Source organism: Podarcis cretensis (assembly GCF_951804945.1).
Source record: "Podarcis cretensis genome assembly, chromosome: 13".
Taxonomy (NCBI): Eukaryota; Metazoa; Chordata; class Lepidosauria; order Squamata; family Lacertidae; genus Podarcis; species Podarcis cretensis.
In genome coordinates, this window is record NC_137182.1 from 1,391,487 (window position 1) to 1,415,317 (window position 23,831).

At 48.3% G+C, this 23,831-nt stretch overlaps 1 protein-coding gene and 1 long non-coding RNA gene across 5 annotated transcripts in view; one reads left to right on the forward strand and one right to left on the reverse strand.

Annotated features, from left to right (window-relative positions):
• LOC307201147 overlaps positions 1 to 23,831 on the reverse strand; it is a 225,646-nt gene that overhangs the window by 19,172 nt on the left and 182,643 nt on the right. The gene's annotated exons all lie outside the window — the stretch shown is intronic.
• UBE3B (ubiquitin protein ligase E3B) overlaps positions 1 to 23,831 on the forward strand; it is a 32,039-nt gene that overhangs the window by 131 nt on the left and 8,077 nt on the right. Inside the window, exons 1-21 of one of the 4 annotated variants that reach the window (XM_079949336.1) lie at positions 7 to 162; positions 934 to 1,105; positions 1,564 to 1,678; positions 2,530 to 2,589; positions 2,913 to 3,017; positions 3,115 to 3,211; positions 4,450 to 4,535; positions 6,484 to 6,566; positions 7,186 to 7,291; positions 7,815 to 7,935; positions 8,919 to 9,096; positions 9,376 to 9,545; positions 12,064 to 12,231; positions 13,087 to 13,258; positions 13,672 to 13,790; positions 15,271 to 15,385; positions 15,763 to 15,862; positions 21,789 to 21,908; positions 22,743 to 22,919; positions 23,031 to 23,141; positions 23,642 to 23,779. In XM_079949336.1, coding sequence (XP_079805462.1) covers positions 945 to 1,105; positions 1,564 to 1,678; positions 2,530 to 2,589; positions 2,913 to 3,017; positions 3,115 to 3,211; positions 4,450 to 4,535; positions 6,484 to 6,566; positions 7,186 to 7,291; positions 7,815 to 7,935; positions 8,919 to 9,096; positions 9,376 to 9,545; positions 12,064 to 12,231; positions 13,087 to 13,258; positions 13,672 to 13,790; positions 15,271 to 15,385; positions 15,763 to 15,862; positions 21,789 to 21,908; positions 22,743 to 22,919; positions 23,031 to 23,141; positions 23,642 to 23,779 — 2,502 coding nt within the window. In that variant the 5' untranslated portion in view covers positions 7 to 162; positions 934 to 944. Of the gene's footprint in view, positions 1 to 6; positions 541 to 933; positions 1,106 to 1,563; positions 1,679 to 2,529; positions 2,590 to 2,912; positions 3,018 to 3,114; positions 3,212 to 4,449; positions 4,536 to 6,483; positions 6,567 to 7,185; positions 7,292 to 7,814; positions 7,936 to 8,918; positions 9,097 to 9,375; positions 9,546 to 12,063; positions 12,232 to 13,086; positions 13,259 to 13,671; positions 13,791 to 15,270; positions 15,386 to 15,762; positions 15,863 to 21,788; positions 21,909 to 22,742; positions 22,920 to 23,030; positions 23,142 to 23,641; positions 23,780 to 23,831 lie in introns of those variants that run through there. The other 3 variants (XM_079949335.1, XM_079949337.1, XM_079949338.1) reach the window with 3 other exon arrangements.

Below are 23,831 nucleotides of genomic sequence, written 5' to 3' on the forward strand. Positions count from 1 at the left end.
GGGGAGGCGGCCGTTATCGAGGCGACGGAGGAGGAGGAGGAGGAGGCGGAAGGGCAAAGCAGAACAGCGCCTAACAACTAGCGGGTCACACACACACACACACACACACACACACACACACTCTCTCTCTATCCCCGTGGGAGCTCCCGACGACCCTGGCAGGTAGGACGCGGCGTTGGCGCCGCCCTCGCTGGCGCGGAGCCGGAGGGTCCTGAGGCGCAGCTCGCGGCGGGGGCGAGATTCCAGTGGCTGACCTCCGGCCTCTCCCCGCAGAGCCCGGGGGGGGCCTCCTCGACTCCCGAATGGCGGCCCGAGAGCAGCTCTGCCTCGGCTAGAGAGAGAGAGAGAGAGAGAGAGGTGAGGAGGAAAGTGCTGGGTGGGGCGGGGGAGACCGGGAGGAGGAGCGCCCTAGATCCGTTTGGGAGCCCTGCTTTCCGGCCTGCTAGCCGTAAGCCTTTGCCTGGTTCTCTGAATGCGGTGGGCTCGAGCCTCATGCCAGACAGCCACGTCCGCTTCATCCCAGAGACCTCACCTGTCCAGGTTGGGAAAGGCTGAGGGAGATCGTTTTCATTTGATGTTTGGGAAAGTGCTCTGTGTAGTTGTGAAGGAGCAGCTCTCTGCCTAAAAGCTCACCATCTGAATTAAAACATGAATAGAGAAGGTGGCAGCCAAGGGTTCAATTTGCAGGATGCTGTGTTAGGTGGACCCTTTCCTTTTGGAAAAACAGAACTCCGGGTGATGCTAGAAAAGGGGTGCCCAAAATAAAGGATGCCTGTTCAGTAGCTAACCTGACAGTAAGTGAGTAAAGGGATCTCGGCAGAACCCAAGAGGAGTTCTGTTCCCTATTGTGGTAGTGTTGTGGGCAATGCAAGCAGGTGCGGCACAGCTTTCCCAGCTTTCCCAGCTGTCCTTCCCCTCTCCTTCTGTTGCCAGAGACCTCCAAAATGTTCAGCGCAGCCCAGTTGTCTAAGGCCCAGTTCCTTGACAAGGCGCGCCAGGCGCGTGAGGAGCGCCGGGAGCTGAAGGAGCGCGAGCGAGCGGCAATGCAGATCCAGGCCCTTGTCCGAAGGTTCTTGTGCCGCTGTCGTTTGCAGCGGGAAATCAGGTGCGTGCAACGCGTGTGCAGGTGCTGCTGGGTGGATTTGGCTTTTGGCCTCTGGGGACTGAAGCCTTTTGCCAGTGGCTGTGCCAGTGCTGGCTCCCAGGGTCTTGCTGCCTTTGAACTTTTTGGATCCTCTGAGCAAAGTGAGTGTGGCATTGCTCTTGGGGCATTGGTGGGCCCTTTGCCTCTCTAGGGCGCTGGCAAATTCCTGAACCTCCTACCCAGTGTAGCAAGGGAAATATCTTCAGTCAGTCATTGTGTGTGGGCATCTTGACCTGTTCTGCCATGTATGCTCTGAGCCGATCTGCAGCTCCTTCTGCTGCCTCTATCCAGAGGAAAGAACCTGAACAGTGTTGCCATTTGTCATGGAAGGGGGGTGGGATCCTACCTCACCTGCACACACCAGCCTTTCTCAAATGACATTGTACCTTTTCTTTTGGACTTTCCTTTGTGCTCCCCAGGAGAGAAGTGGATGACTTTTTTGATGCGAACGGGCCTGGCAAGAAGACAGCCCTTTCGATCTTCAAAATATCCCGGAAGCTGCTCTTTGTTTTCAGGTGCCGAGATGACAAAGAGGTACTTCTGCTTTGCTGAAAGTCTCCTCGCTGCATGCTATTTATTCTTGATGCTGGGGGTGGGGCTGTTCCAGTCACAGAATGGGGAGGGAGAATTTTCTGGAACAAGGTGAGCTTGGACAGAAACTACTTCCTGCAGCAGCAGATTCTGCCTACTTCCAGGCTTGCCCGAATTCTGAAAATGATCCTGAGCCCCAGAGTCTCTGCAGGGGCAAATATGTGTTCCATAGGAGAACTGTTGCATTTTTCAAGAGGTAAGCTGAGCCCAAAAACACATATCCATAGAAAGAACTGCTGCTGTCCTTTGTGTGAATTTTCCACTTGGGATATATCTCCTTTTGTAGGAGTCCTGGGCCATTCTGCTATTTTTTTATGTTCCAAATGATTGAGTGAACCAACTGACACAATGCAGAATGCCCTATCCTTGGAGCAGGGATGTCCCCACCTGTGATCCTCCAGAGGCTGCTGGACTCCCAACTCCCATAATTCCTGACCATCATCCAGCAACATCTTGAGGGCCACAGATTCCCCATCCCTAATCTGGAGGGAGGATGCTGCTCTGAAAGAGTAACTGCACTGGAGACCAGTCAGTGCATGAGCCTCATGCTCTGCTTAGGGACTGTACGGCAGCATTAGACTGGCCATTAAGGAGAACAGGATGCCGGTCTAGGTGGGCCATTGGCCTCATCCAGCAGGGCTGCTCTTACGATCTTGAGCAAAAGACAACCTTTGGATTGTAAGAGTGAAGTCTGTTTACTGGAAATAATGGAAAGCGCTGCTTTGCAGGAACCATTGGACTGAGGCAACAAAATGATTATAATTTCATATTAACTCACCTGCTTTTCATTGCAGAGATTTGAAAAGTTGTGCCGCTGTATCCTTAACAGTATGGATGCTGAAAATGACCCTAAGGTGAGCTAAAGTCACTTTTCATAGACTCTAACATGAGAGTGTGTGCATATCTTTTCCATAAAATATCCCCAAGAGCAGGTGGAGAATTTTTTAATTCCATAAGCATATGCTGGAGCATTGCTGGCCAGTGTTTCCTGAGCAACGTGAATATTTGTGGTTGTTCTAAAACTACCAATGCCAGAGGCTTCCCTGCCACATACACACTGCAGCTCTGAATTATGGGGTGACAATGCTTTGTTCTGCATTTTCCCAGTCCAGCGACTGAATGATGGCCTCTCCCTCCCCTCCCGCAGTTATCATGGTCTTCTGTCACTTGCCCACAGGTGTGGTATGTGTCCCTTGCACTTTCGAAGGAGCTCACACTGATGTGGATTAAGCAGGTCAAGGATGTGCTGTGGCTTTGCTGTGAGTTTCTGAAGCTGCTTAAGGTATGGACTGACTTGGCTGTCTGTTTTGTGTGTGTTTTCACTGGTCTGTGACCATTCCAGACTTCCATTTCATGTCTCTGGCGGTTCTTTCCTCCAGCCAGACATATTGCAAGACTCTAAGCTGGTGAATCTGCACCTCACAATGCTGGTGACATTTACGGACACTTCCACTTGGAGAATCCTGAGGGGGAAAGGTGGGTGTTTCGAGTTCCATTTTTCTAGGGCTTTCTACTAGCCAAAATGACAAGGCTTTTTTATACTTGCTGTGGAATCTTGTCAGCTTCTCAAAGATGAGTGATGGATGGCACTGTTTCTGCCTTGCCTGCAGAAGAAAGTGCCTGCTCAGCATCTGTTTTGTTCACAAAGTATGTAGTACAGAGATAGAGATACATGAAGTAATAATAATAATAATAATAAATTTTATTTATATCCCGCCCTCCCCAGCCGAAGCCGGGCTCAGGGCGGCTAACAACATTAAAACAGTATGACATTATAAAACATTATAAAATGAATTAAAATCAAAATTGATGGCAACCATAAACTAAAGCTTTGTAAAGATTGCCAGAGGAGGGGGTCAGGCTGCGCCCTGACCAAATGCCAGGTGGAACAGCTCTGTCTTGCAGGCCCTGCGGAAAGATGTCAAGTCCTGCAGGGCCCTTGTCTCTTGTGACAGAGCGTTCCACCAGGTTGGAGCCGCAGCCGAAAAAGCCCTGGCTCTAGTTGAGGCCAGCCTAACCTCTCTGAGGCCTGGGACCCTCAAGGTGTTTTTATTTGAAGATCGTAAGTTCCTCTGTGGGGCATACCAGGAGAGGCGGTCCCGTAGGTACGAGGGCCCTAGGCCGTATAGGGCTTTGAAGGTTAAAACCAGCACCTTAAACCTGATCCTGTACTCCACCGGGAGCCAGTGCAGCTGGTATAGCATCGGATGAATGTGATCTCTAAGCGAAGACCCCGTAAGGAGTCTCGCTGCGGCATTCTGCACCCGCTGGAGTTTCTGGGTCAGTCTCAAGGGCAGCCCCTCGGGGACACTGGTGCTGCTGCAGCGGTTGTTGGAATTGTTCTTATATGTTTTAAACTGTTTTTATTTTTTTGCTTTGTTGTACCACCATAAGCGGTGGTTTTTATCCATGTACTTTTATTTTGTTTTGATTTATTTTGGGTTGGGGTGGGGTGGTTGGGGAGTGGGGTGGGGATTGGTTTTGTTTTTATGTAATTGTTTTTGTTTGTTTGCTTTTATATTCTGTAACTGGAGGCAAGTATGAGGCTTGGGATTCCTACTGCCTTCCAAGGTTTTGGGCTTTAAGGTTGGCATTAGATGCCCACTTAATTTTGAATTATAAGACCAGCCCGTTCTCTGGAGAGCAGTTTGCCCCACAGTGTATGATTTAGCTGCAATTGCCAGCTGTCTCCTTCTGTGGTGTTCCTCTTGCAGGAGAAAGTCTGCGTCCTGCCATGAACCACATCTGTGCAAATATCATGGGACACCTGAATCAAAAGGGATTTTATTCCGTGCTCCAGGTTTGTTGTGCTTGGTGTAGGGGGTCTTAGTTTTTGTGTGAGATTATGTATATTTGTATCTGCTCAAAGAGAAAATAAATGATGGTTAACAGTGTATATGTTTTGTTTTGTTTTAATATTCACCTCAGCTTGTGGAACTAGCTGTTCTTTAAAACGAGTTCTGTTTGCTACTCCCCTAGTTGCCTTTTTAAGTAATTCTGAGGGCTCATGGTAGATCATGGCATGGCATCTCCAACAACAGCTCCTACCTGGGCTGAGAGAGGTGAATGTCTCTAAAACCTCATGGCTGAGCCAAAGTTTTAACCTGTGTGCTCCCCATCCAGTACCTGCTGTATCTGCAGCGCTGTCCTGGCTCTGAGTGCTCCACAGTAGGCTTTGAAACTGCTCATTGGTGAAGTGCAAGAACAGCTCATAATCTTTGTGCGCTGATCTGTGAGTTTGCTCCATAAACATTTTTTTCTGAGAAAGCATTCAGTACAATTCTCCACTTGGTGACAGTGATGTGCTTTATCCTGCTTTCTTTTAACTCACATAGTTGATCTCCAGACAAAGCGAGCCCAGTGGCTGCATTGCGGCTGAGCTCTGTCTGCCATGTTTTTATTAGTTACATTAGGGTATCATCTTCAGGGGACTGTTGGGGAGCCATAAGCTACTCCTGTCAGAAGTGTGGAATCTATAAGTTGTGCTTTCTAACAGTTGCCCCTCATATAGACACCCATATGGAGCTCCCTCCCACAGGAGGCAGTGATTGCCAGCAGCTTGGCTTTAAAAAGGATTAACAGATTCATGGAGGAGAGGGCTATCGATGGCTCCTTGCCACAGTGGCTAAGCTGGAGTGGCTAAGTGGCTAAGCTGGAGGCAGCAATGCTTCTGAATCCCAGTTTCTGGAAACGGTAGGAGGGTCCTGTTTCCCATAATGAAGATATGCTTGGCCACTGTGAGAACAGGATGCTGGTCTAGATTTACCTCTCTTTCAAATCAGAACCAGTGAAGGTCCTGTGTGAGTGTCTGGAGGGGGTTGGAGGATGGATGGCGGCTAACAGATTGAGGTTGAATCCTGACAAGGCAGAAGTACTGTTTTTGTGGGATGGGGCAGGTGGGTGTGGGGGACTCCCTGGTCCTGAATGGGGTAACTGTGCCCCTGAAGGACCAGGTGCACAGCCTGGGAGTCATTTTGGACTCACAGCTGTCTATGGAGGCGCAGGTCAATACTGTGTCCAGGGCAGCTGTCTACCAGCTCCATCTGGTACGCAGGCCGAGACCCTACCTGCCCCCGGACTGTCTCGCCAGAGTGGTGCATGCTCTGGTTATCTCTTGCAATGCGCTCTATGTGGGGCTACCTTTGAAGGTGACCCGGAAACTACAACTAATCCAGAATGCGACGACTGGTGACTGGGGGCAGCCGCCGAGACCACATAAGAAGAAAAAGAAGAAGAGTTTGGATTTGATATCCCGCCTTTCACTCCCTTTAAGGAGTCTCAAAGCGGCTAACATTCTCCTTTCCCTTCCTCCCCCACAACAAACACTCTGTGAGGTGAGTGGGGCTGAGAGACTTCAAAGAAGTGTGACTGGCCCAAGGTCACCCAGCAGCTGCATGTGGAGGAGTGGAGACGCGAACCTGGTTCCCCAGATTACGAGACTACCGCTCTTAACCACTACACCACACTGGCTGACCTACATTGGCCGGCGCTGAGTAAGGGAAGCCCAGGTCGGGTGGCAAGCGAGCGGGCAGCGGAAGTGTAGCACTCAAAACGGAAGTGCACCCCCAAACTGAGTACGTTCAGGTTCCAAAAAAAGTTTGAAAACTGGAACACTCATTTCCGGTTTTGAAGCGTTCAGGTTCCAAATAGTTTGTGAAGTAATCTGTTTGAAAACCGAGGTACCACTGTATTGCAGCACACTGACAATTCTTGACAATCCTTTCAGCTTCTTCGTTCTTCTTTTTCAGATTTTGCTGACAAATGGCTTGGCGAGGTCAAGACCTTCCCTCTCCAAAGGCACTTTAACGGCAGTCTTTTCTCTTGCGTTGCGGTAAGTCAATAGGCCAAGTTATTACTCTTCAGTAAAGCAGCTTTAAATAAATGCATGTGTGGGTTTATTTCATCCCCATTTCTTAACCATTGCATCACCCTGAATTTACAAGTGAGTAGTCCCTTCCTCTGGATTTTATTTTTATTATGGCAGTCAGGGAGGCATTATTTCATCAATTCTGTTGTAAACCCACAACTTTCCCCATTTCAAGAAAGACTTGAATAACTTGCCAGCGCAAGAGTAACTTGCTAAGCAGGGAGCTGGTTCCAAGGTGAACTTGTTCTTTGGAACATGCCCGCAATCTGGAGTTAAAAATTAAATTCATAAAATATGTTGAGAGAGAAAAATGAAGCACACATTTGAGTCATCAGAAGAGCCCTGCAGCAGGATCAAGCCAAAGGGGGGCCATCCATGTAGTCTACCATTTTCTTCCCCGCAGTGGCCAGCCGATGCCTCTTTGGGGAAGCCCACAAACATCCCCCAAAAGGTACTTTCAGAGTCATTGTCTTTCTTGCTAAGACTTTGCTTTCCTTACTACGGGAGTGGCTGTTCTTGTCTCCGTGTGCAGAAAACGTATGCTTCTCTTCTCTCCTCCCTTACGGTATTTTTCTCTCCCCAGCCCTGTGGTTGCAGCTCAGTTTTCTGACAATCTCTTACGATCCTTTTTGATCCACATCATATCCGTGCCTGCTATAGTCACCCATCTTGCTACGCTTACTCCTGAGGTAGGCGATCCCTCAAATGGTGCGAGTGAGAGACAGACTATTGGAGGGGGCACATTTGTTTTGCTTTGCTAAGATCTCGCAGTGCTGCTGTGCTAGACGGGGAGGAGGTGTCCAATTTAGGCAGAGGGTTAGTAGACCATTGAAAGTGGCTTTGTGAGCCAGAATTGGCCCACCGGCCACAGATTCATCTACCCTTGATTTATATTACCTGTCATTCTTACAACGTACCTGTAACATGAGGCCAATATTATTATCATGTTTAGATGGAGGTGCTGAGGATGGCAGAATATTATTGTGTAGTGTTGGTGGGAAAATGGGTGTTTGTACTTTGCTGTGGAGAGAAAATAGAACTTTATTTTCCTCTTCCTAACTTGGGCATAGGTAAAACTACTTGAGTGCATCACAACACTGTTTTACTGACCGAATCAAAGCAAAGATGCTTTGGGAACTGTGTTTGACTGACAAGCCGAGGTACAAGTGTATTTAAATAAAGGAAGCTATAAAAAGTTCGCTTTCCTTTCAGCGTTTGGCAGTGATAGAATCGCAGGACCTCCTGCGCAAATTCATACTGTTCTTGAGCCGCGAAGAGCTGTGCAGGGACGTCTGTGTGTGTTTAGAAGGGAGCCACACGCTCTGCCTTCTAGGTAAGCAAAGCTGCTTCCTCTCTTAGTGCTGCCCCTGGCCAAGGATATGTGAATAAAGCTGTGTGGCTAGAGCGTCTCTGTGGGGGAGGCCACACAGAAGGATGCACTTGACCTCTGCAGTGTTGGCACAAGGCCACCTGAAATGTGGCTGTAAAATGATGCTTCCTGAGAATTTTCAAAAATATTTTTAGAAATCAAATTTCTGTTCCTTTATGGCAGTGAAGATATGCCACGTGGGCAGTGTGTTGGTGAGCTATCAAAAGCTAGAGGTGTAGCTCCAAAGGTACTGCCACGGTCAGAGGGCAGAGGAGTAATGACAATTTTATTTGCTTAGATGTGATTGAAGGGCTGTGGTCGCAGGGCTTAGTATTATGGGAAGTGCCGTGGATCAATGCCAGTGCAAATATGGAGCTAGTTCAGACATATTTTGGAGGACAACTTAGATGTGAGCCATAAAAGACAGTCAAATGTGAGCCACAAATCTGGCTTTTAATTTCCCAGCATCCAATGCAAATAAAGAAACAGGCAAGGGAAAATAGTTTTTCTTATCCTCCAAACTCACATGATGTAACAAAACATTTCATGTGGCTAAACTCGGGTACATTTTTTTCACGAGGATCTTTATAGAGAGGACCCTGGGGAGCATAATGAACAACGTCCTCTGTGACCTTTTCACACAGAGGCACTTGGCATAGCACGAAGAAGAACAAAACATGCAAATTTGTTTAGAAATTACAGAAACAAGAAACAAGAGTCACTGGCAACCAGCTATTCCCTGCTAAGGATTCCAGCCACTTCATTTGATTCTCCTCTCCCCCCCCCCCCCCGCCTGCCCCCCTCCCGTTTGTCAGCATTCGATGGTCACTGAGTATCCTCTGTCCTTCCTGGGTTGTTTGGAGTTGTCTCTCAGCTCTTGAGGCTCCCCTTTCTTGCTATTTCCCTCTTCCGTCAGTTCAAGCGCTGCTGCTGCTGCTCTTTTCCAGGCAACCTTGTCTACTTGGGCTCCTTGAATGACAAGGTGTTGGAGGAGGAGACAGCCCATTTTGTGAGCGTCCTGATTCAGATGCTCTCCTACTGCCAGAAGTACGTTTCTCAGAAGAAGTCCAACCTCACACACTGGCACCCTGTGCTTGGCTGGTTCTCCCAGACAGTGGATTACGGGTAAGCGTCACTCTTAGTGGGCAGGGGCAGGGGGGGAAAGAGGGTCTGTAGATCAATGGGAGGAGACCCAACCTATGCACCAGCTCCCCTACATCATCAGTTCAAAGGATCACACCACAGCTGATAGGAAAGATCTCTCTCTGCCTGAAATCCCCACTCCAGTCCTGGGAGCTGCTGATAATTCCAGACAGTTCTGCTTGCTGGTCACCTAGACCATGAAGCCCTCCCTGCCCATGTGTCCTGTGCCTCATTTCCTTGGTCTGCCCTCCCCTGTCCTAGCTTGAACGAGTCGATGCCTCTCCTCACAAAGCAGCTGCAGCACCTCTGGGGCGCCCACCTGATCCGCATCCTCTTCAGTGACGTCCTGAGCAAGAAGCTTCTGGAGAACCAGGATGCAGCTCGCCTGCCAGTGCCGACCACATCTCCGCAAAACAGCCTGCCCATGAAGAGTGAGTGGCTGCTGGCTTCCTCTCAGGCTTCAATCCTTGCCCCTTATTCTGGAGAAAGTTGGGCTGGGGTTTTTATTTTTTGCTCCATTTAATTTTAGTTTTGCATCTAGAATAGTTTAGAAAAGCCTCTGACCCTGGGAGGCCTAGCAGACCTCTGCTGGTTCTCCTTGGGCGCCACGGCTCCTGCTGAGGGCCTTTTCCTCTGCTACACCCAACCAGCAGGGTTTCCCCTGTGTATTTTTGCACAGGCCTCTCTGGGTCAGGGAACAACTTCCTGGAGGATCCCTCTTGGTGAGAGCTGCGCCTCACTGTTCTCATGGAACGCTAGAATTGTGGAGTTGGAAGGGGCCCAAGGGGTCTTCTAGTCCGACTAGTCCTGCATTGCAGGAGTTCCTGACAGATGGCTGTCCTGTTTAAAGGCCTCTAATGAAGGAGAGCAAGCCACCTTCTGAGGGAGTCTGTTCCAATGTCAAACAGCTCTTACCCACAGAAAGTTATTTCTAATGTTTGGTTGGAATTTCCTTTCTTGCAATTTGAATCCGTTGGTTCAGGTCCTCCCCTCTGGAGCAGCAGAAAGCAAACTTGCTCCATCTTCCATGGGACAGTCCTTCTGGTACTGGAATATGGGCGTTGTATCCCCTCTCAGTTTTGGGACAAGGCTGAGCCCACAACACAACAGTGCAGAAGCTTAGGACAAAAATAGTTCCCTTCCTGCCATCAGTTGCATATGGGAGCACATATTTTTTCTTTTCTTTTTACCTCTCTCCCTTCAAACAGTTCCTAGAGGGGATTCAGAGTAAAATAGAAAAACAATAAAATCAACTCAGAATAAAAATCAAGCATAAAACAATAGAAAAAAGAGCAATTTTAAAAGCATATGATTAAAAAAAACAATTTAAGCACAGAACTGGTTTTAAAAGCCTGGTGCAAAAAAAATTAAGTCAGTGAGGAAAGGGCCAGGCAAGCCTCTCTAGGCACAGAATTCCATAGATTTGAGCTCTGGAAAATTTGGAGCTACAGGTGGAAAGATGCTTGTGAAGGAGGTATTTACTTCACAACATTTATACGCTGTTTAATACTAATAAAACCTCCAGGTGGTTTGCTATATATTCATAAAAGTTTATATACTGCTTAACAGTAAAGAAAAACCCCAAAGTCGGTTTTTTTTTAAAAAAAGAATTTGTCAGAAAAGACAGTTGAAAACAGCTATTAAAAATATTCAAATAATAATTAAAATCAGCCATAAGCTGAAGACATATTAAAAGAGTGTTCCACATACCTAGGTAAGCTTGTCTAAACAGTAATGCTTTTAGCAGGTACCAAAAAGAGTACCCTGAAGGCAGCTGCCTGATGGCAGGGAGTTTCAGAGTGTGGGTGCACACAGTAAAAGTTCGGCTTCTTGCAAAGGCAGAATGAGCATTATGTCATTATGTGGCACCTCCACCAGTGGGCATATGTGGGATGAGGCAAGCTACATGCATAGAGAGAGAGGTTTTGAGGGAGAGGTTAAAGATGAGAACATTGTCAATGCTTGTCTGCCCCAAGCTGCTGTGCTCCAACTCACATCAGCCACCACAACCTGAGGGAGAGGGATCAAGGGCAGTTATTGTCTGGGCAAGTGGCTGGTCCTAGATTGAGGTAGATCTCAGGATGACTTTCAGGAGTTTAGGAAGGGCTTCCAGTTCCTCATCATTTAATAGCAGCAGCAGCAGGAGCAAAAGGACCTTTGCCCCGGTGATGCTCTTAAGCATGTATCAAAGTCACAGGTGTAGATTTGTGCTTGTATTTACAGGGCAACCCATGGCTCTGCTACTGGAGCCGCCGTTTTGCATTTGGCTTCACTCCCACTCCGGCCACTTTAATATATTTTTTTTAAAAATCCCTGGATCCCACAAGCCTTTAAAGTTTGCCCCCCACCCATTCTAGTACGTATGATGCGTTTGACCATTTTGGGGTCTTTCCAGCATGAGAATTGTTTGCTAGTGGTTATCCACAGTGTTAGAATCTGAGTTATGAAAGCTAGGAGCTAAATGGCACCTTAAACCCAGGTTATAGGTGCAACAACGGAATGTGTAGGCACACTTTTTTATAACAAGAATACAAAGCTGAAAATGAATGAACTGCAGCTAAAATATTATGTTCATTTTTCACATTACCTAGTCCTTCCACTGCCTACCCACTCCCTAATATTCTTAAGAGGGTCTCTTCTCCAGTCTTCAGAGAGTAGCTAGAAGTGGGGAGGCAGAAAAAGTCCCCCTTTCCTTCCACTCTGCAGTTTTAATCTGAAATTTTAGGTGCAGTACTGCTCCCAGAGCTCAGAAACTGCTCGCGCTAATGAAATTCCCTGTTGCAAAATGTGCCTAGAACAAAGGGAGTTTCGAACACTGGTTATCTAAATCTGAACAATGGGAGGAGGGGGCTGTTAGGAGGGAGGGAGTCGTTTGAGTGGGAAGGTCCCCTTCAACACGGTTCCTTGGGGTGCCTCCGTCTGACTGTCACCCTCTCCATTTCCCATTAGACCTTTTCAAGCGTGCCTTCCAGAAATCCGCATCTGTCCGCAACATCCTTAAGCCTGTCGGGGGCAAGAGGGTGGATTCGGCAGAGGTGCAGAAGGTCTGCAGCATCTGTGTCCTGTATCAGATGGCCCTCACCACCCTGACGCAGATCCGGCTGCAGATTCTCACAGGTTGGTTGAGGGGGCAATGGAGGGGATGAGGAAGCAGGGAGAGTTTGGGGGTACCTGACGGAAGTGGGGACCTGGTCATCAGGTAAAGCTAATTTGAAACAGTCCTTCCTGCTAAGGCTGGCTTTACTAGGACCAATGTTCCCCAACCTGGAGCCCTCCAGATGTTTGGGGGCACAACTCCATCAGCCCCAGCCAGCGCAGCCTGTTGAGTGCCCCTTCTCACCTGTTCACGCTGCTTTTTTATAGTTAAATTGAACCAAGCGTCCAGTCCTAATCATGCTGAACATTAATGCTGAACATTAATCTCATCACAGTCAATACAGCTCACTTCAGAGCAAACATAGAATCGTGGAATTGTAGAGTTGGAAGGGACCCTGAGGGTCATCTGGTCCAACCCCCTGCAATGCAGGGGTCCCAGTTAAAGAATCCTTGATGGGCAGCCATCTGACACTACCTCCCAAGAGGGTCCATTCCAATGTCTTAATGGCTTTTAGCTTCAGAAAGTTCTTTCTAATCTTTAGTTGGAACCTCCTTGTCCTTTGAATCCTCTGGCTCGAGTCCTACCCTCTGGAGATCAACTTGGCCTGTTTAGGATGGGAATGTTCTAAAATATACAGTCCTCTCTCTTTTGGATACCTGATGTGGGACAAATTCCCACCCCCATCTGCTTTTTCTCCTGGTGCAAGTTCTAGAAGAGCAGATAATGGCAGCGGCTGAAACTGCCATGGTGGGCAGGGTCAGAAGGCCGCTCTGTGTGTGTGTTTAATGAGAGATATTGTTTATAATAATAAACAATTAATGGAGAGCTGTTTGGCCTCCTGGGGCCGGTTCCCTTGTGGATTTCCCCTCTCCTAGGCTTGACCTACCTGGACGACCTGCTGCCCAAGCTGTGGGCCTTTATCTGTGAGCTGGGCCCCCAGGGCGGCTTGAAACTCTTCCTGGAGTGCTTGAGCAATGACACTGAGGAGTCCAAGCGGCTGCTGGCCATGCTGATGCTTTTCTGCGACTGCTCCCGGCATCTCATCACGTAGGCTATTTTATTTTATATATATATATATATATAAAATTTCTCACATCATGCCAGCTCAAATTTCCTGCAGACGGCAAAGGTGCGAGCAGGCAGAAGGGGCCTAAGAAGATTCCACGTGAGGATTTTCTTGGGCTCTGCCTGCCTGCTTGCCTGTGCCTTTGAGAAAGCCTCCCCCCCCCCAGCAGTTCTTGCAAGCTGGAGAAATATGGGGGCCACCTCAGCTGAGCAGTGGGAGGCTTCCCACCCCCCAGCTGAGCAGTTTAAGGAAGCCCCAATGCTCCTCTGGCTCACACAAGCTAGAGAGGTATGGGAGCATGGACTGGGCGAAGTATCTTGGCTGCTTCTTCCTCCCCTTCTCCACAGTGAGACAAAGGAAAACTGTTCATTTTCTCCCCCTATCCCACTTCTAGAATTCTTGACGACATTGAAGTCTACGAAGAGCAGATCTCTTTCAAACTGGAAGAGCTGATCACAATCTCATCTTTCCTGAATTCTTTTGTGTTTAAGATGATTTGGGATGGAATTGTGGGTAAGTGATTTTGGTTAACTACCTGTTCCTTGAGATTTTCTAGGCTTTCATCCATCTATTAAGACCAAAGATTATTAAGACCCAAAGAGTACTCATTAATGGTTCCTCGTCATCCTGGGAAAAAGCGACAAGTGGGGTTCTGCAGGGTTCTGTCCTGGGTCTGTTGTTGTTCAATGTCTTTATAAATGACTTGGATGAAGGAATTGAGGGGTTGCTCATGCAATTTGCAGATGACACCAAACTGGGAGGGGGAGCTAATGCTGCAGAAGACAGAATTCAGAATGACCTTAACAGATTGGAGAACTGGGCGCAAGCTAATAATAATAATAATAATAATAATAATAATAATAATAATTTATTATTTATACCCCGCCCATTTATACCCCACTCTGGGTGGCTTCCAACTGAATATTAAAAACAGTACAGCATTAGACATTAAAAACTTCCCTAAACAGGGCCGCCTTCAGTTGTCTTTTAAGAGTAATGTAGTTGTTTATTGCCTTGACATCTGCTGGGAGGATGTTCCACAGGGCAGGCGCCACTACCGAGAAGGCCCTCTGCCTGGTTCCCTGTAACCTTACTTCTCGCAATGAGGGAACCGCCAGAAGGCCCTTGGCGCTGGATCTCAGTATGGACGATGGGGGTGGAGACGCTCCTTCAGGTTTACAAAATGAATTCTATAAGACCATCAGAAATCAAACTATTTGGAGTCAATTCCTTTGGCTCCACATGGAATTGCTTTCACAGAACAAAAACTTGGTGTTATGCCCTCTGCCTTTCTGCTCTAAGAAATTGCTTTTGGAACAGCATTTCTCTGTTTTGTAAAATCAGGCATAGGCAAACTCTGGCCCTCCAGATTTTTTGAGACTACAATTCCCATCATCCCTGACCACTGGTCCTGTTAGCTAGGGATGATGGGAATTGTAGTTCCAAAACATCTGGAGGGCCGGAGTTTGCCTATGCCTGGTAAAATGGTTATAGAGGACGTTACAGTGTCTGTATAAAGATCATCATGAAAATCATCTGTCTGAGTTTAGCTGCAGGGGAAATTTTCTTTATATCAAGTGAGGTTGTGTGGTTTTCACTGTTGGACAAAGAAACTAATGTAACCTTGTGTATTTCTTTTTTTGTGCTTGCTGCCAAGAAATTAAGAGCCAAATTTGTGGCTCTGCTCTGAATGTTGTATTCTCTTTGTTGTGGCATGTAGCTTTACAAATACAATGATTACTACGAAAATGTTTTAGTGCCAGTCAGAGGCAGGGGCCAGTTTTCATTTGCTCGTGGGGGGCCGGGGGGCGGACTTGTGGCCCCCTAGATGTTCTGGTCTCGCCTTCCTCTCTGCTCATTGGACATGCTGGCTGCCTTGTAACATCTGGAGGGCCACAGCTGTCCCGCTTTCTATTGTTGAGTTTTCCGCTGTGGGTTACAATGTTTTCAGCTTTATTGCAGTGTATGTTTTCTGTCCCCCTCCTTGTTACAGAGAGTGCCAAAGGAGAGACCCTGGAGCTCTTCCATTCGGTGCATGGCTGGTTGATGGTCTTGTACGAACGAGACTGCCGCCGGCGTTTTGCTCCAGATGACCACTGGCTGCGCAAGTAAGCACCTGCTTCCAAACGGAGTAATCCAGATTCCTACCCACCCTGTCATAATCTGAGTCTAGGGTGTTTGGTGCCTTTTTCTGGTCTGTTTGCCCTTACATCTTTTTTTCAAGTTTACTGTTATGCCTCCCCCTTTTAAAAACACTTTCGGGACTGCAAGTGACTTGACCAAGGCAGGCAAGCGAGTCCTTGGCAGAGGTAGGAGCAGAACCAGCTCAGCCTAGCTCTGCGCTGGCACTGGGCCTTGGTCTGCTGCAGGATGGATTCTGCCAAGAGCTGTCCTGTTAGAAGTTGCCCACTCACAACTGGCTGGTCCTGTTTCTTTCAGGACTTTCAAACCTCCTGCCACATTTATGTTTGTTTTATTTTTTTAGGGACCTTAAACCGAGTTTGCTCTTCCAGGAGCTTGATAAAGACCGGAAACGGGCCCAGCTGGTCCTGCAGTATATTCCCCACATCATCCCCCACAAAAATGTGAGTGGAGCCTGAGCCTGGAGCCTGGAAAGGAGGAGCTTGCTGAATTGTGGGAATGATGCTCCAAGGCAGTATTGTGTGGCCCCGTTTTAGAATCAAAATATGAATGAAGCACAGGTCTTCTCACCCAGATGCTCTTCTCTTGCGAATTCATAGAAGCACAGGGTTGTAAGGGGTGGAAGGTACCCTAAGGGTCATCTAGTCCCCACCCCCTGTAATGCAGGAAGCGCAACTGAAGAATCCCTGACAGGTGGCCACCCAACCTCCGTTTAAAGGCCTCCAGTGCAGGAGAGTCCACTACCTTCCAAAGGAGTCCGTTCCCCTGTCCAGCAGATCTGACCACCAGGAAGTTATTGCTGTAGTCTAGTCAGAACCTTTCTTTTCCTTTGAATTCATGCACGCCCATCTGATTTGATGGTTCTGTTCATTGCACAGAACTGCAGCCCACCTTCTCCGTAACCTGGCCTGGTTTTGTCTGCCCTCTGGCCTTTCTCTCTGGGGTCTTGGGCAGAGGGAGGGTCTTTCCCATCACCCTGCAGAGCAGGTCCTGTGGACCACTGAGCTACAGACTGTCCCCAAGTACACTAGTGGCCAAAAGTGTGGTAACCTTTTGGGGAAAGTGTATTTCCGAGGTTTGGTGGATTATAACACCCCCCCCCCTTTTTTTAGTAATACCATAAAATTATATACCAATGGAAAGATAATTTAATAAATGAAGAATGTAATGCAATAACTTTTATAAAGGATTATTTACTACAACATAAATAAGGAGGAGATTTGTCAGTGTGTTACGTGATTGCTATCAAGTTGGTTGGGTTGGGGGGTTTTTTTGTTCTTTCATTTAGTGAGCTTGTAAAAAGTAATAAAATTAAAGAAATGGTGCAAAGAGTTGACTGGTCACCCAGAAAGTGAAGTAAAATAGTACTATTAAGTGAACAAGGCTACAGTTATGAAGAAATTAGAAGAAAAATTGATGGAAACTTAACAAAAGGTAGCATTTCTAAATTTTTGAAGAGGCAGGTAAAGGCAGGAAAAGTGATGATAGAAGAATTGAGAGACTGTGCCTGCATGACAGAATAAAATCACCTGGGTGTATAAAAGATGACATGGTGCATTGTATTGTGAAGTTGAGTGCAAGGACTGTTTGGTGCAGACTGCAGGAATATGGTCTAAATGTTAGAATTCCAAAGAAAAAGCCATTGTTATCTCTCAAAGGATAAAAAGGTTAAACATGTCTAAAACCCATGATAACAGGACAGCGGAACAATGGGACAGTGTTATTTGGAGTGATGAGTGATGGCATGAAATAGGTGAGGAGGAGTATCGGAGAAGATTTACATCCTACTTGTGAAACACCCAGTTAGTGTTATGATTTGGAGTTGTATGACAGCAAAAGGCGTGGGCAGAATTCGTGTCATTAATGGGAATGTACCGTACTTTTCTGTGTATAAGACTAGGTTTTTTTTACTCTAAAATAATGTTAAAAACCGGGGGTCGTCTTATACACAGACGGGTGATTGGTTGCAGCCGTGAGCAGGAGTGGCCATTTTGTTGGTGATTGGTGGGTGCCTCAAGTGCTGTTTCAGATTGGCTGCTGCTGCGTTTGTCATTTGGGTTAGTGATCCCCTCTCCCAAAAAGAACTCAACAACCTTGTGCAATCCCCCCTAAAAAAGCTCAACAACTCTGGGCAATCCTCCCCAAAACAATGCTCAACAACTCTGGGTCATCTCCCCCCATTTTCTTAAATTTGAGTCCTCAAAAATAGGGGGCACCTTATACACGGGGCGTGTTACATGGGGGCGTGTACATAGCCCAGACCTTAACCCAATCGAAAATTTATGGAGCTGACTAAAGAAACATGTTAGTCAGAAGCAACCCAGCAATAAAACCCAATTAATAAAGGCAATAATTCAATCTTGGTTGCATGTTATTACAGCTACAAAACTAAAAAACTTGGTTCAGTCCTTGGGAAGGCCAAAGGTTACCCTACACGCTGGATCTGATCTTTGGGGCTGGCATAGATGTGATCATGCTCCCTGCTGTGGAAGTGCCATGGTCTGATCACTACGCTCCGAAAGCCAAGATTGACTTCCCGCTCCTCCCCGGCTCGGGTAGCGAACCTATTTGGGCTCGTCCGCGAAAACTGATGGATCCTGATAGATTCCGACAAGCCTTGCGGAACCCTGCTCCTCCTGGCAACTCATTAGATGACCTTGTTGAGGACTGGAATAATCGGCTCTTGGCAGCCATTGATGAGATCGCGCCTAAGCGCCCTCTGCGACCCCGTCGAAACCGGGCCCCTTAGTTTACTGAGGAGCTCCGGAAAATGAAGCGGGATCTCAGACGGCTAGAGCGAGTATGGCGACGGACTTGTGACGGAGCCTCAAAAACATCTTATAGGACACTTATGAAAGCCTATGAGATGGCTATGAAAGCTGCTAAGAAATCTTACTTTGTAGCTTCCATTGCATCCGCTAGCTCTCGCCCGGAACAACTTTTTAGAATAATTAGGTAGGTCAATAACGTCCTTAGGAGGACAACCAAATTTAAGCACCAATTCGACCCACAGCTGTGAGGCATTCGTGAGTTTTTTTGCGGAGAAAGTCCTGTTGCTCCGCCGTGACCTCCCTGCCAATTTAGATACAGTGACTGAACTGGAGGCCCCTCGACTGACTTCAGGTCCAGTGTTGGACCATTTCGATCGGATACTCCCTACTGATGTGGATAGATTCCTCCAAGTTGGTAGGCCCACCACCTGCCTCCTTGATCCGTGCCCGTCTTGGCTGATTAGGGAGTGTCCAGATGTTGTGCGGACCCCCCTGGTTGAAATTATCAATTTGTCCCTTGACACGGGGACATTCCCAGGGGAACTGAAGGAAGCAGTGGTGTGTCCACTCTTAAAAAAACTTCATTAGATCCTAGACCTATCCAATTACCGCCCAGTTTCAAATCTTCCATGCCTGGGTAAGGTAATTGAGAGAGCGGTTGCTGAACAGCTTGGTAGGTTTCTGGAGGAAACATCGGCATTAGATCCATTGCAGTCTGGTTTCCGTCCTGGTTTTGGGACGGAGACGGCTCTGGTTGCCCTAACAGATGTTCTCCATAGACAACTGGATTGAGGCGGGTCAGGACTGCTGATCCTTTTAGATTTGTCAGCAGCCTTTGACATGGTCGATCATGATCTTCTGGACCACCGCCTCGCAGACGTGGGGATACAGGGCATAGCCCATAACTGGCTGTGCTCTTTTATCTCTGGTCGGGGACAGAGGGTGGCACTAGGGAGGGAAATGTCGTCGCGCCACTCCTTGGTGTGTGGAGTGCCACAGGGCGCAATTCTCTCCCCGATGCTTTTTAACATCTTTATGCGCCCCCTTGCCCAGATTATACGGAGCTTTGGGCTGGGCTGTCACCAATATGCTGATGACACTCAGCTCTATCTGCTGATGGATAGCCACACTGACTCGACCCCGAACACACTGACCAGATGCTTGGAAGCTGTGGCTGGCTGGTTTCGTGGGAGCCGATTGAAACTAAATCCTTTGAAGACAGAGGTCCTATGGCTAGGTCGGGATGGCATGGGGATGAGGGACCAACTCCCTTCTCTTGCGGGGGCCCAATTAGTGCCATTGCCTTCCATTAAGAGTTTGGGTGTAATCCTTAACGCCTCCCTTTCCATGGAGGCGCAGGTTACAGCAACAGCTAAGGCGACATTTTCCCACCTTCGCCGCATCAAGCAGTTGGTCCCTTACCTTTCCCGCCCTGACTTGGCCACAGTGATCCATGCGACGGTCATCTCCAGGCTTGACTACTGTAATTCGGTCTACGCGGGGCTGCCCTTGAAGCTGTCCCAGAAACTCCAGCGGGTGCAGAATGCTGCAGCGAGGCTCCTCACGGGGTCTCTGCCATGGGAGCATATTCACCCAGTGCTTTTCAAGCTGCACTGGCTCCCGGTGGAGTACAGGGTCAGATTTAAGGTGCTGCTTTTGACCTTTCAAGCCCTTCACGGCCTAGGACCCTCGTACCTACGGGACCGCCTCTCCCGGTATGCCCCACGGAGAGCCTCAAGGTCCATAAATAGCAACACCCTAGTGGTCCCGGGCCCTAAGGAAGTTAGATTAGCTTCAACCAGAGCCAGGGCCTTCTCAACACTGGCTCCAGCCTGGTGGAACGCTCTGCCTCATGAGACCAGGGCCCTGCAGGATCTGATTTCTTTCTGCAGGGCCTGTAAGACAGAGTTGTTCCGCCTGGCCTTTGGCTTGGAGTCAATTTGATTCCCTCCCTCCCTCTCTTTTTTTTTTTTCCTTTTCCTTCTCCTCCTGCGATGAGGCTACATTTTAATAATTTAATGTTCCATTATTTTAATGTTGTATTTTATTTTTGCTTTTAAGTTGTAATCATTCTTCTTTTTATTATTGCTTGTAAGCCGCTCTGAGCCCGGCCTTGGCTGGGGAGGGCGGGGTATAAATAAAAAATTATTATTATTATTATTATTACTAAGTATTAACCGACGTGAGAATTTTTGTATATCTCATTTTTTCATGTTTCTTCTTTAGACCGCTGTTGTAATAAATAAGACTTCATAAAAGTTATTGCATTACATTCTTCATTTAATTATCTTTACACTGATATATAATTTTATGATACTACTCCAAAAAAAAGTGGTGTTATGAGCCATCATTGCCAGAACAAGATGACACCTGATTGGCTCTCTAAACACTCCTTTTTTTCTGGTTATTTGGCTATCACTTTTGATGGAATACAGGTAATTGAACAAACATGGTAGCAGTGCATTCTTCATTAAATTATATTTCCATTGATACATAATTTTATGGTATTACTAAAAAAATGGGGGGTGTTATGAGCCATCAAACCTCGGAAATACACTTTCTCCAAAAGGTTTCCACAATTTTGTCCACTAGTGCAGTGTGTTCCCCTTGGGCCTGCCCAGTGTGGCCTAGTGATTAGAGTGGCAGACCAGGACCTGCCAGATTAAACCCTGTGGAGGCCCCTATGCAGTCGAAATCTCAGGGACTCCTTGTAAATCTTTCAAGATCAAATCAATATTATTTTGATCCATTGTCACGGGGCCCCTGAAAGGCATGGGGCCCATAGACCAGTGCCCACTCTGCCAATTTGGTCATCCAGCGCTGAGACCAGGGTTCAAGTCCCCACTCAGCCATGAAGCTCCCAGGGGGACCTTGGGGGCAGTCACTGCCTCTCAGCCTGACCTACCTCATAGGGTTGTTGTGAGGAGGGGTAGAATAGTGTATGTATGACACCTTGTACTCCCTGTAGGAACAGTGGGATATAAATGTAATAAAGTGGTTGAGATGAAATGTGTTCAAATCCGCCTTGCTCAATCTGTTGCCCTCAGGATGTTGCTGAACTCCAGCTCCTCTTATTCTTGACTACAAGCCAGTGGGACTGAAGCAGTAAAACAGCATTTGGAGGGCACTAGGTTGGGGAAGGCTTGTTGAAACACTGTCTGTAATGAAGTAAAAAAAAAACTGCAGCAGCTGCTATTTTGTTATCAAAACATATATATCCTGCGTCTCTTTAGCATCTTTGAGGTGGGTTGCAATCCAGAAATAACAATAAAGCAGGGCCCTGTGACCCTACAGGGAAAAGCAGTAGCTGAATGTTGACCCCAGGAAGCGGCTCCTGAGCAGCTGCCCTGGAGGCTCAGGCTGGCGTTCTGGTGACCCTCCAGGGAAGGAGAATCCTCCCTCTGTGCCCTGCAGCTGTTTCCCTTCCAGATGTTGTGGGACTCCCACCTGCCAGCAGTGGGCCTGGCCAGTGGCCAAGGATGACGTCTCTTGAGGGGGAAACTGCAGGTTCCCCAGGTGTAGTCAGGTGGGAGAAGGCTGACCTTGCACTTAGGCAACATGGCTTTTCAACAAGCGCGTTCTTTTGGAACATTTTCAGAGGGCTCTTCTCTTCCGGAACATGGTGACAAAAGAGAAGGAGAAGCTGGGGCTGGTGGAGACCAGCTCCGCGTCACCTCATGTCACACACATCACCATCCGCCGGTCACGCATGCTGGAGGTGAGTGGCGTAGCTTCTTCTAGAAGGTGGTGCAAAGGAAACCACCTCTTTCTCTGCTAGCCTTTCTGTGAAGCCTCTTGATTTGCCGCTTCCTGAAAACAAGGTTCAGGATTCTTGGCCTTGACTGCCCTCAGCTCCCCAGGGTTTGAGACAAGTGGCTCCCAGCCCTGTTTGGACTGAGGCAGCTAATGAAGCCTTCTCAGGCCCACATTTCACTTTGAGCCAGCCTAGTTGCAAACTATCACAGGTTTCAAAGGGAGTTCTGCCACAGTCTGTACCAATGAACTGTTCTCCCACCCACACCTGTTAGGAGCCAGAGTCTGGAGCAGGCCTAGTGGTCACAGCAACTCTTCCCAGTAGGTCTTGCCCCAGTGAGGCAGTTGCAAGGCCCTGCCTTCCCAGTGCCCTCTAAGACTCCTCCCCTGGGTCCTTCTCCAGCAACCTGAGGCTTCTTTGCCTTGTCTTTCTTTGCTCTGCCCCATTCATTCCATTCCGTGTTCTGGGAGACTTGAGGGAGGGGAGCTGCTCACAGCAGGGTGGGGGGGGAACTCCTTGGCTTCTTCTGCAGTTGCCCCCCCCCTCTCCAGCCTCCACTTGGACTGCCCTCTGACACAGCCTCTTCCTGCTCACCAAACCTGTTACCGTCTCTGCTTCCAAGACTTCCTCCCCATGGTTTTCTCTCTCTGACCCCCATTGTTGTGCAACCCCCACTCCCCGGGCTCTAAGCCCCCTTCCTTTGAGGGTTCCCCAGCTGGTGCCCCCCCCACTCCTCTGCATCCAACCAGTCCATAACACCACCTTTCTGGCCTTGTGGCACTTGCCACCTCTCCCCAGGATGGGTACGAACAGTTGCGCCAGCTGTCTCAGAACGCCATGAAGGGAGTCATCCGGGTGAAGTTCGTGAATGACCTGGGAGTGGATGAGGCCGGCATTGACCAGGACGGCGTCTTCAAGGAGTTCCTCGAGGAAATAATCAAAAAGGTCTTTGACCCTGCGCTCAACCTCTTTAAGGTGCCAGAACCCTGTCCCAAGCCCTGTCTTGTCAGACAGCCCCAGCTGGCCATGCAGGCAGCCATGGGCTTATGTTGCTCTCTCTTGTCTCTGCTGCTACGTGCCGGGTAGACCACCAGCGGCGATGAGAGGCTGTATCCCTCCCCAACGTCCTACATCCATGAGAACTATCTCCAGCTCTTTGAGTTTGTTGGGAAGATGCTTGGAAAAGCCGTCTATGAGGTAGGAGGGGCGTGGCGGCTTAGGGGCCTTTTTCAACAGCTGCCCTTGGCACAACCAGTGCCAGCCCTCTGTGGGTGGTTTGGCTCTTGTACGGGACCCCAAGCATCTTTCCTAAAGAGAAATGTTTTTGCCCATTGGGTCGGGGGCGGGGAGGCAGGGAGGCTAGCAGGAGATGGAGCTGGGATAATGGAGCCAACTAATTCTTGTTTTATCCTCCTCCTCCCTCCTGAGTTTGACAGGAATAAAGCTGAGACTCAGGAAGATGCAGGAAGACCGTGTTGCCACACACTAGATTGGAGGCAAATAACAAAGGCGGGGGGGCGCTGCCTGAGGGCAGGCTGAGTCTGGTGGGGCAGTGCCCCCTTCTCCCAATGGACCATCCAGGATTTTTGTTATGGGATATAGATTGCCTCTTCCAGTGTTCAGGCTCTGATTACTTGGTGGCTGGTGATAGTGAAATGCAGCTCTCTCTCAGCCCTTTTCCTTCTCCCCCTTTGCAGGGGATTGTGGTGGATGTTCCTTTTGCATCTTTCTTCCTGAGTCAGCTGCTGGGACATCATCACAGCATCTTCTACAGCTCTGTGGATGAACTTCCCTCACTGGATTCAGAGTTCTATAAAAACCTGACCTCCATCAAGGTTTGTTTGCCATCCTTTTGGCTTTCTCTCAGTGCCTTGTTCAGCGGGCACC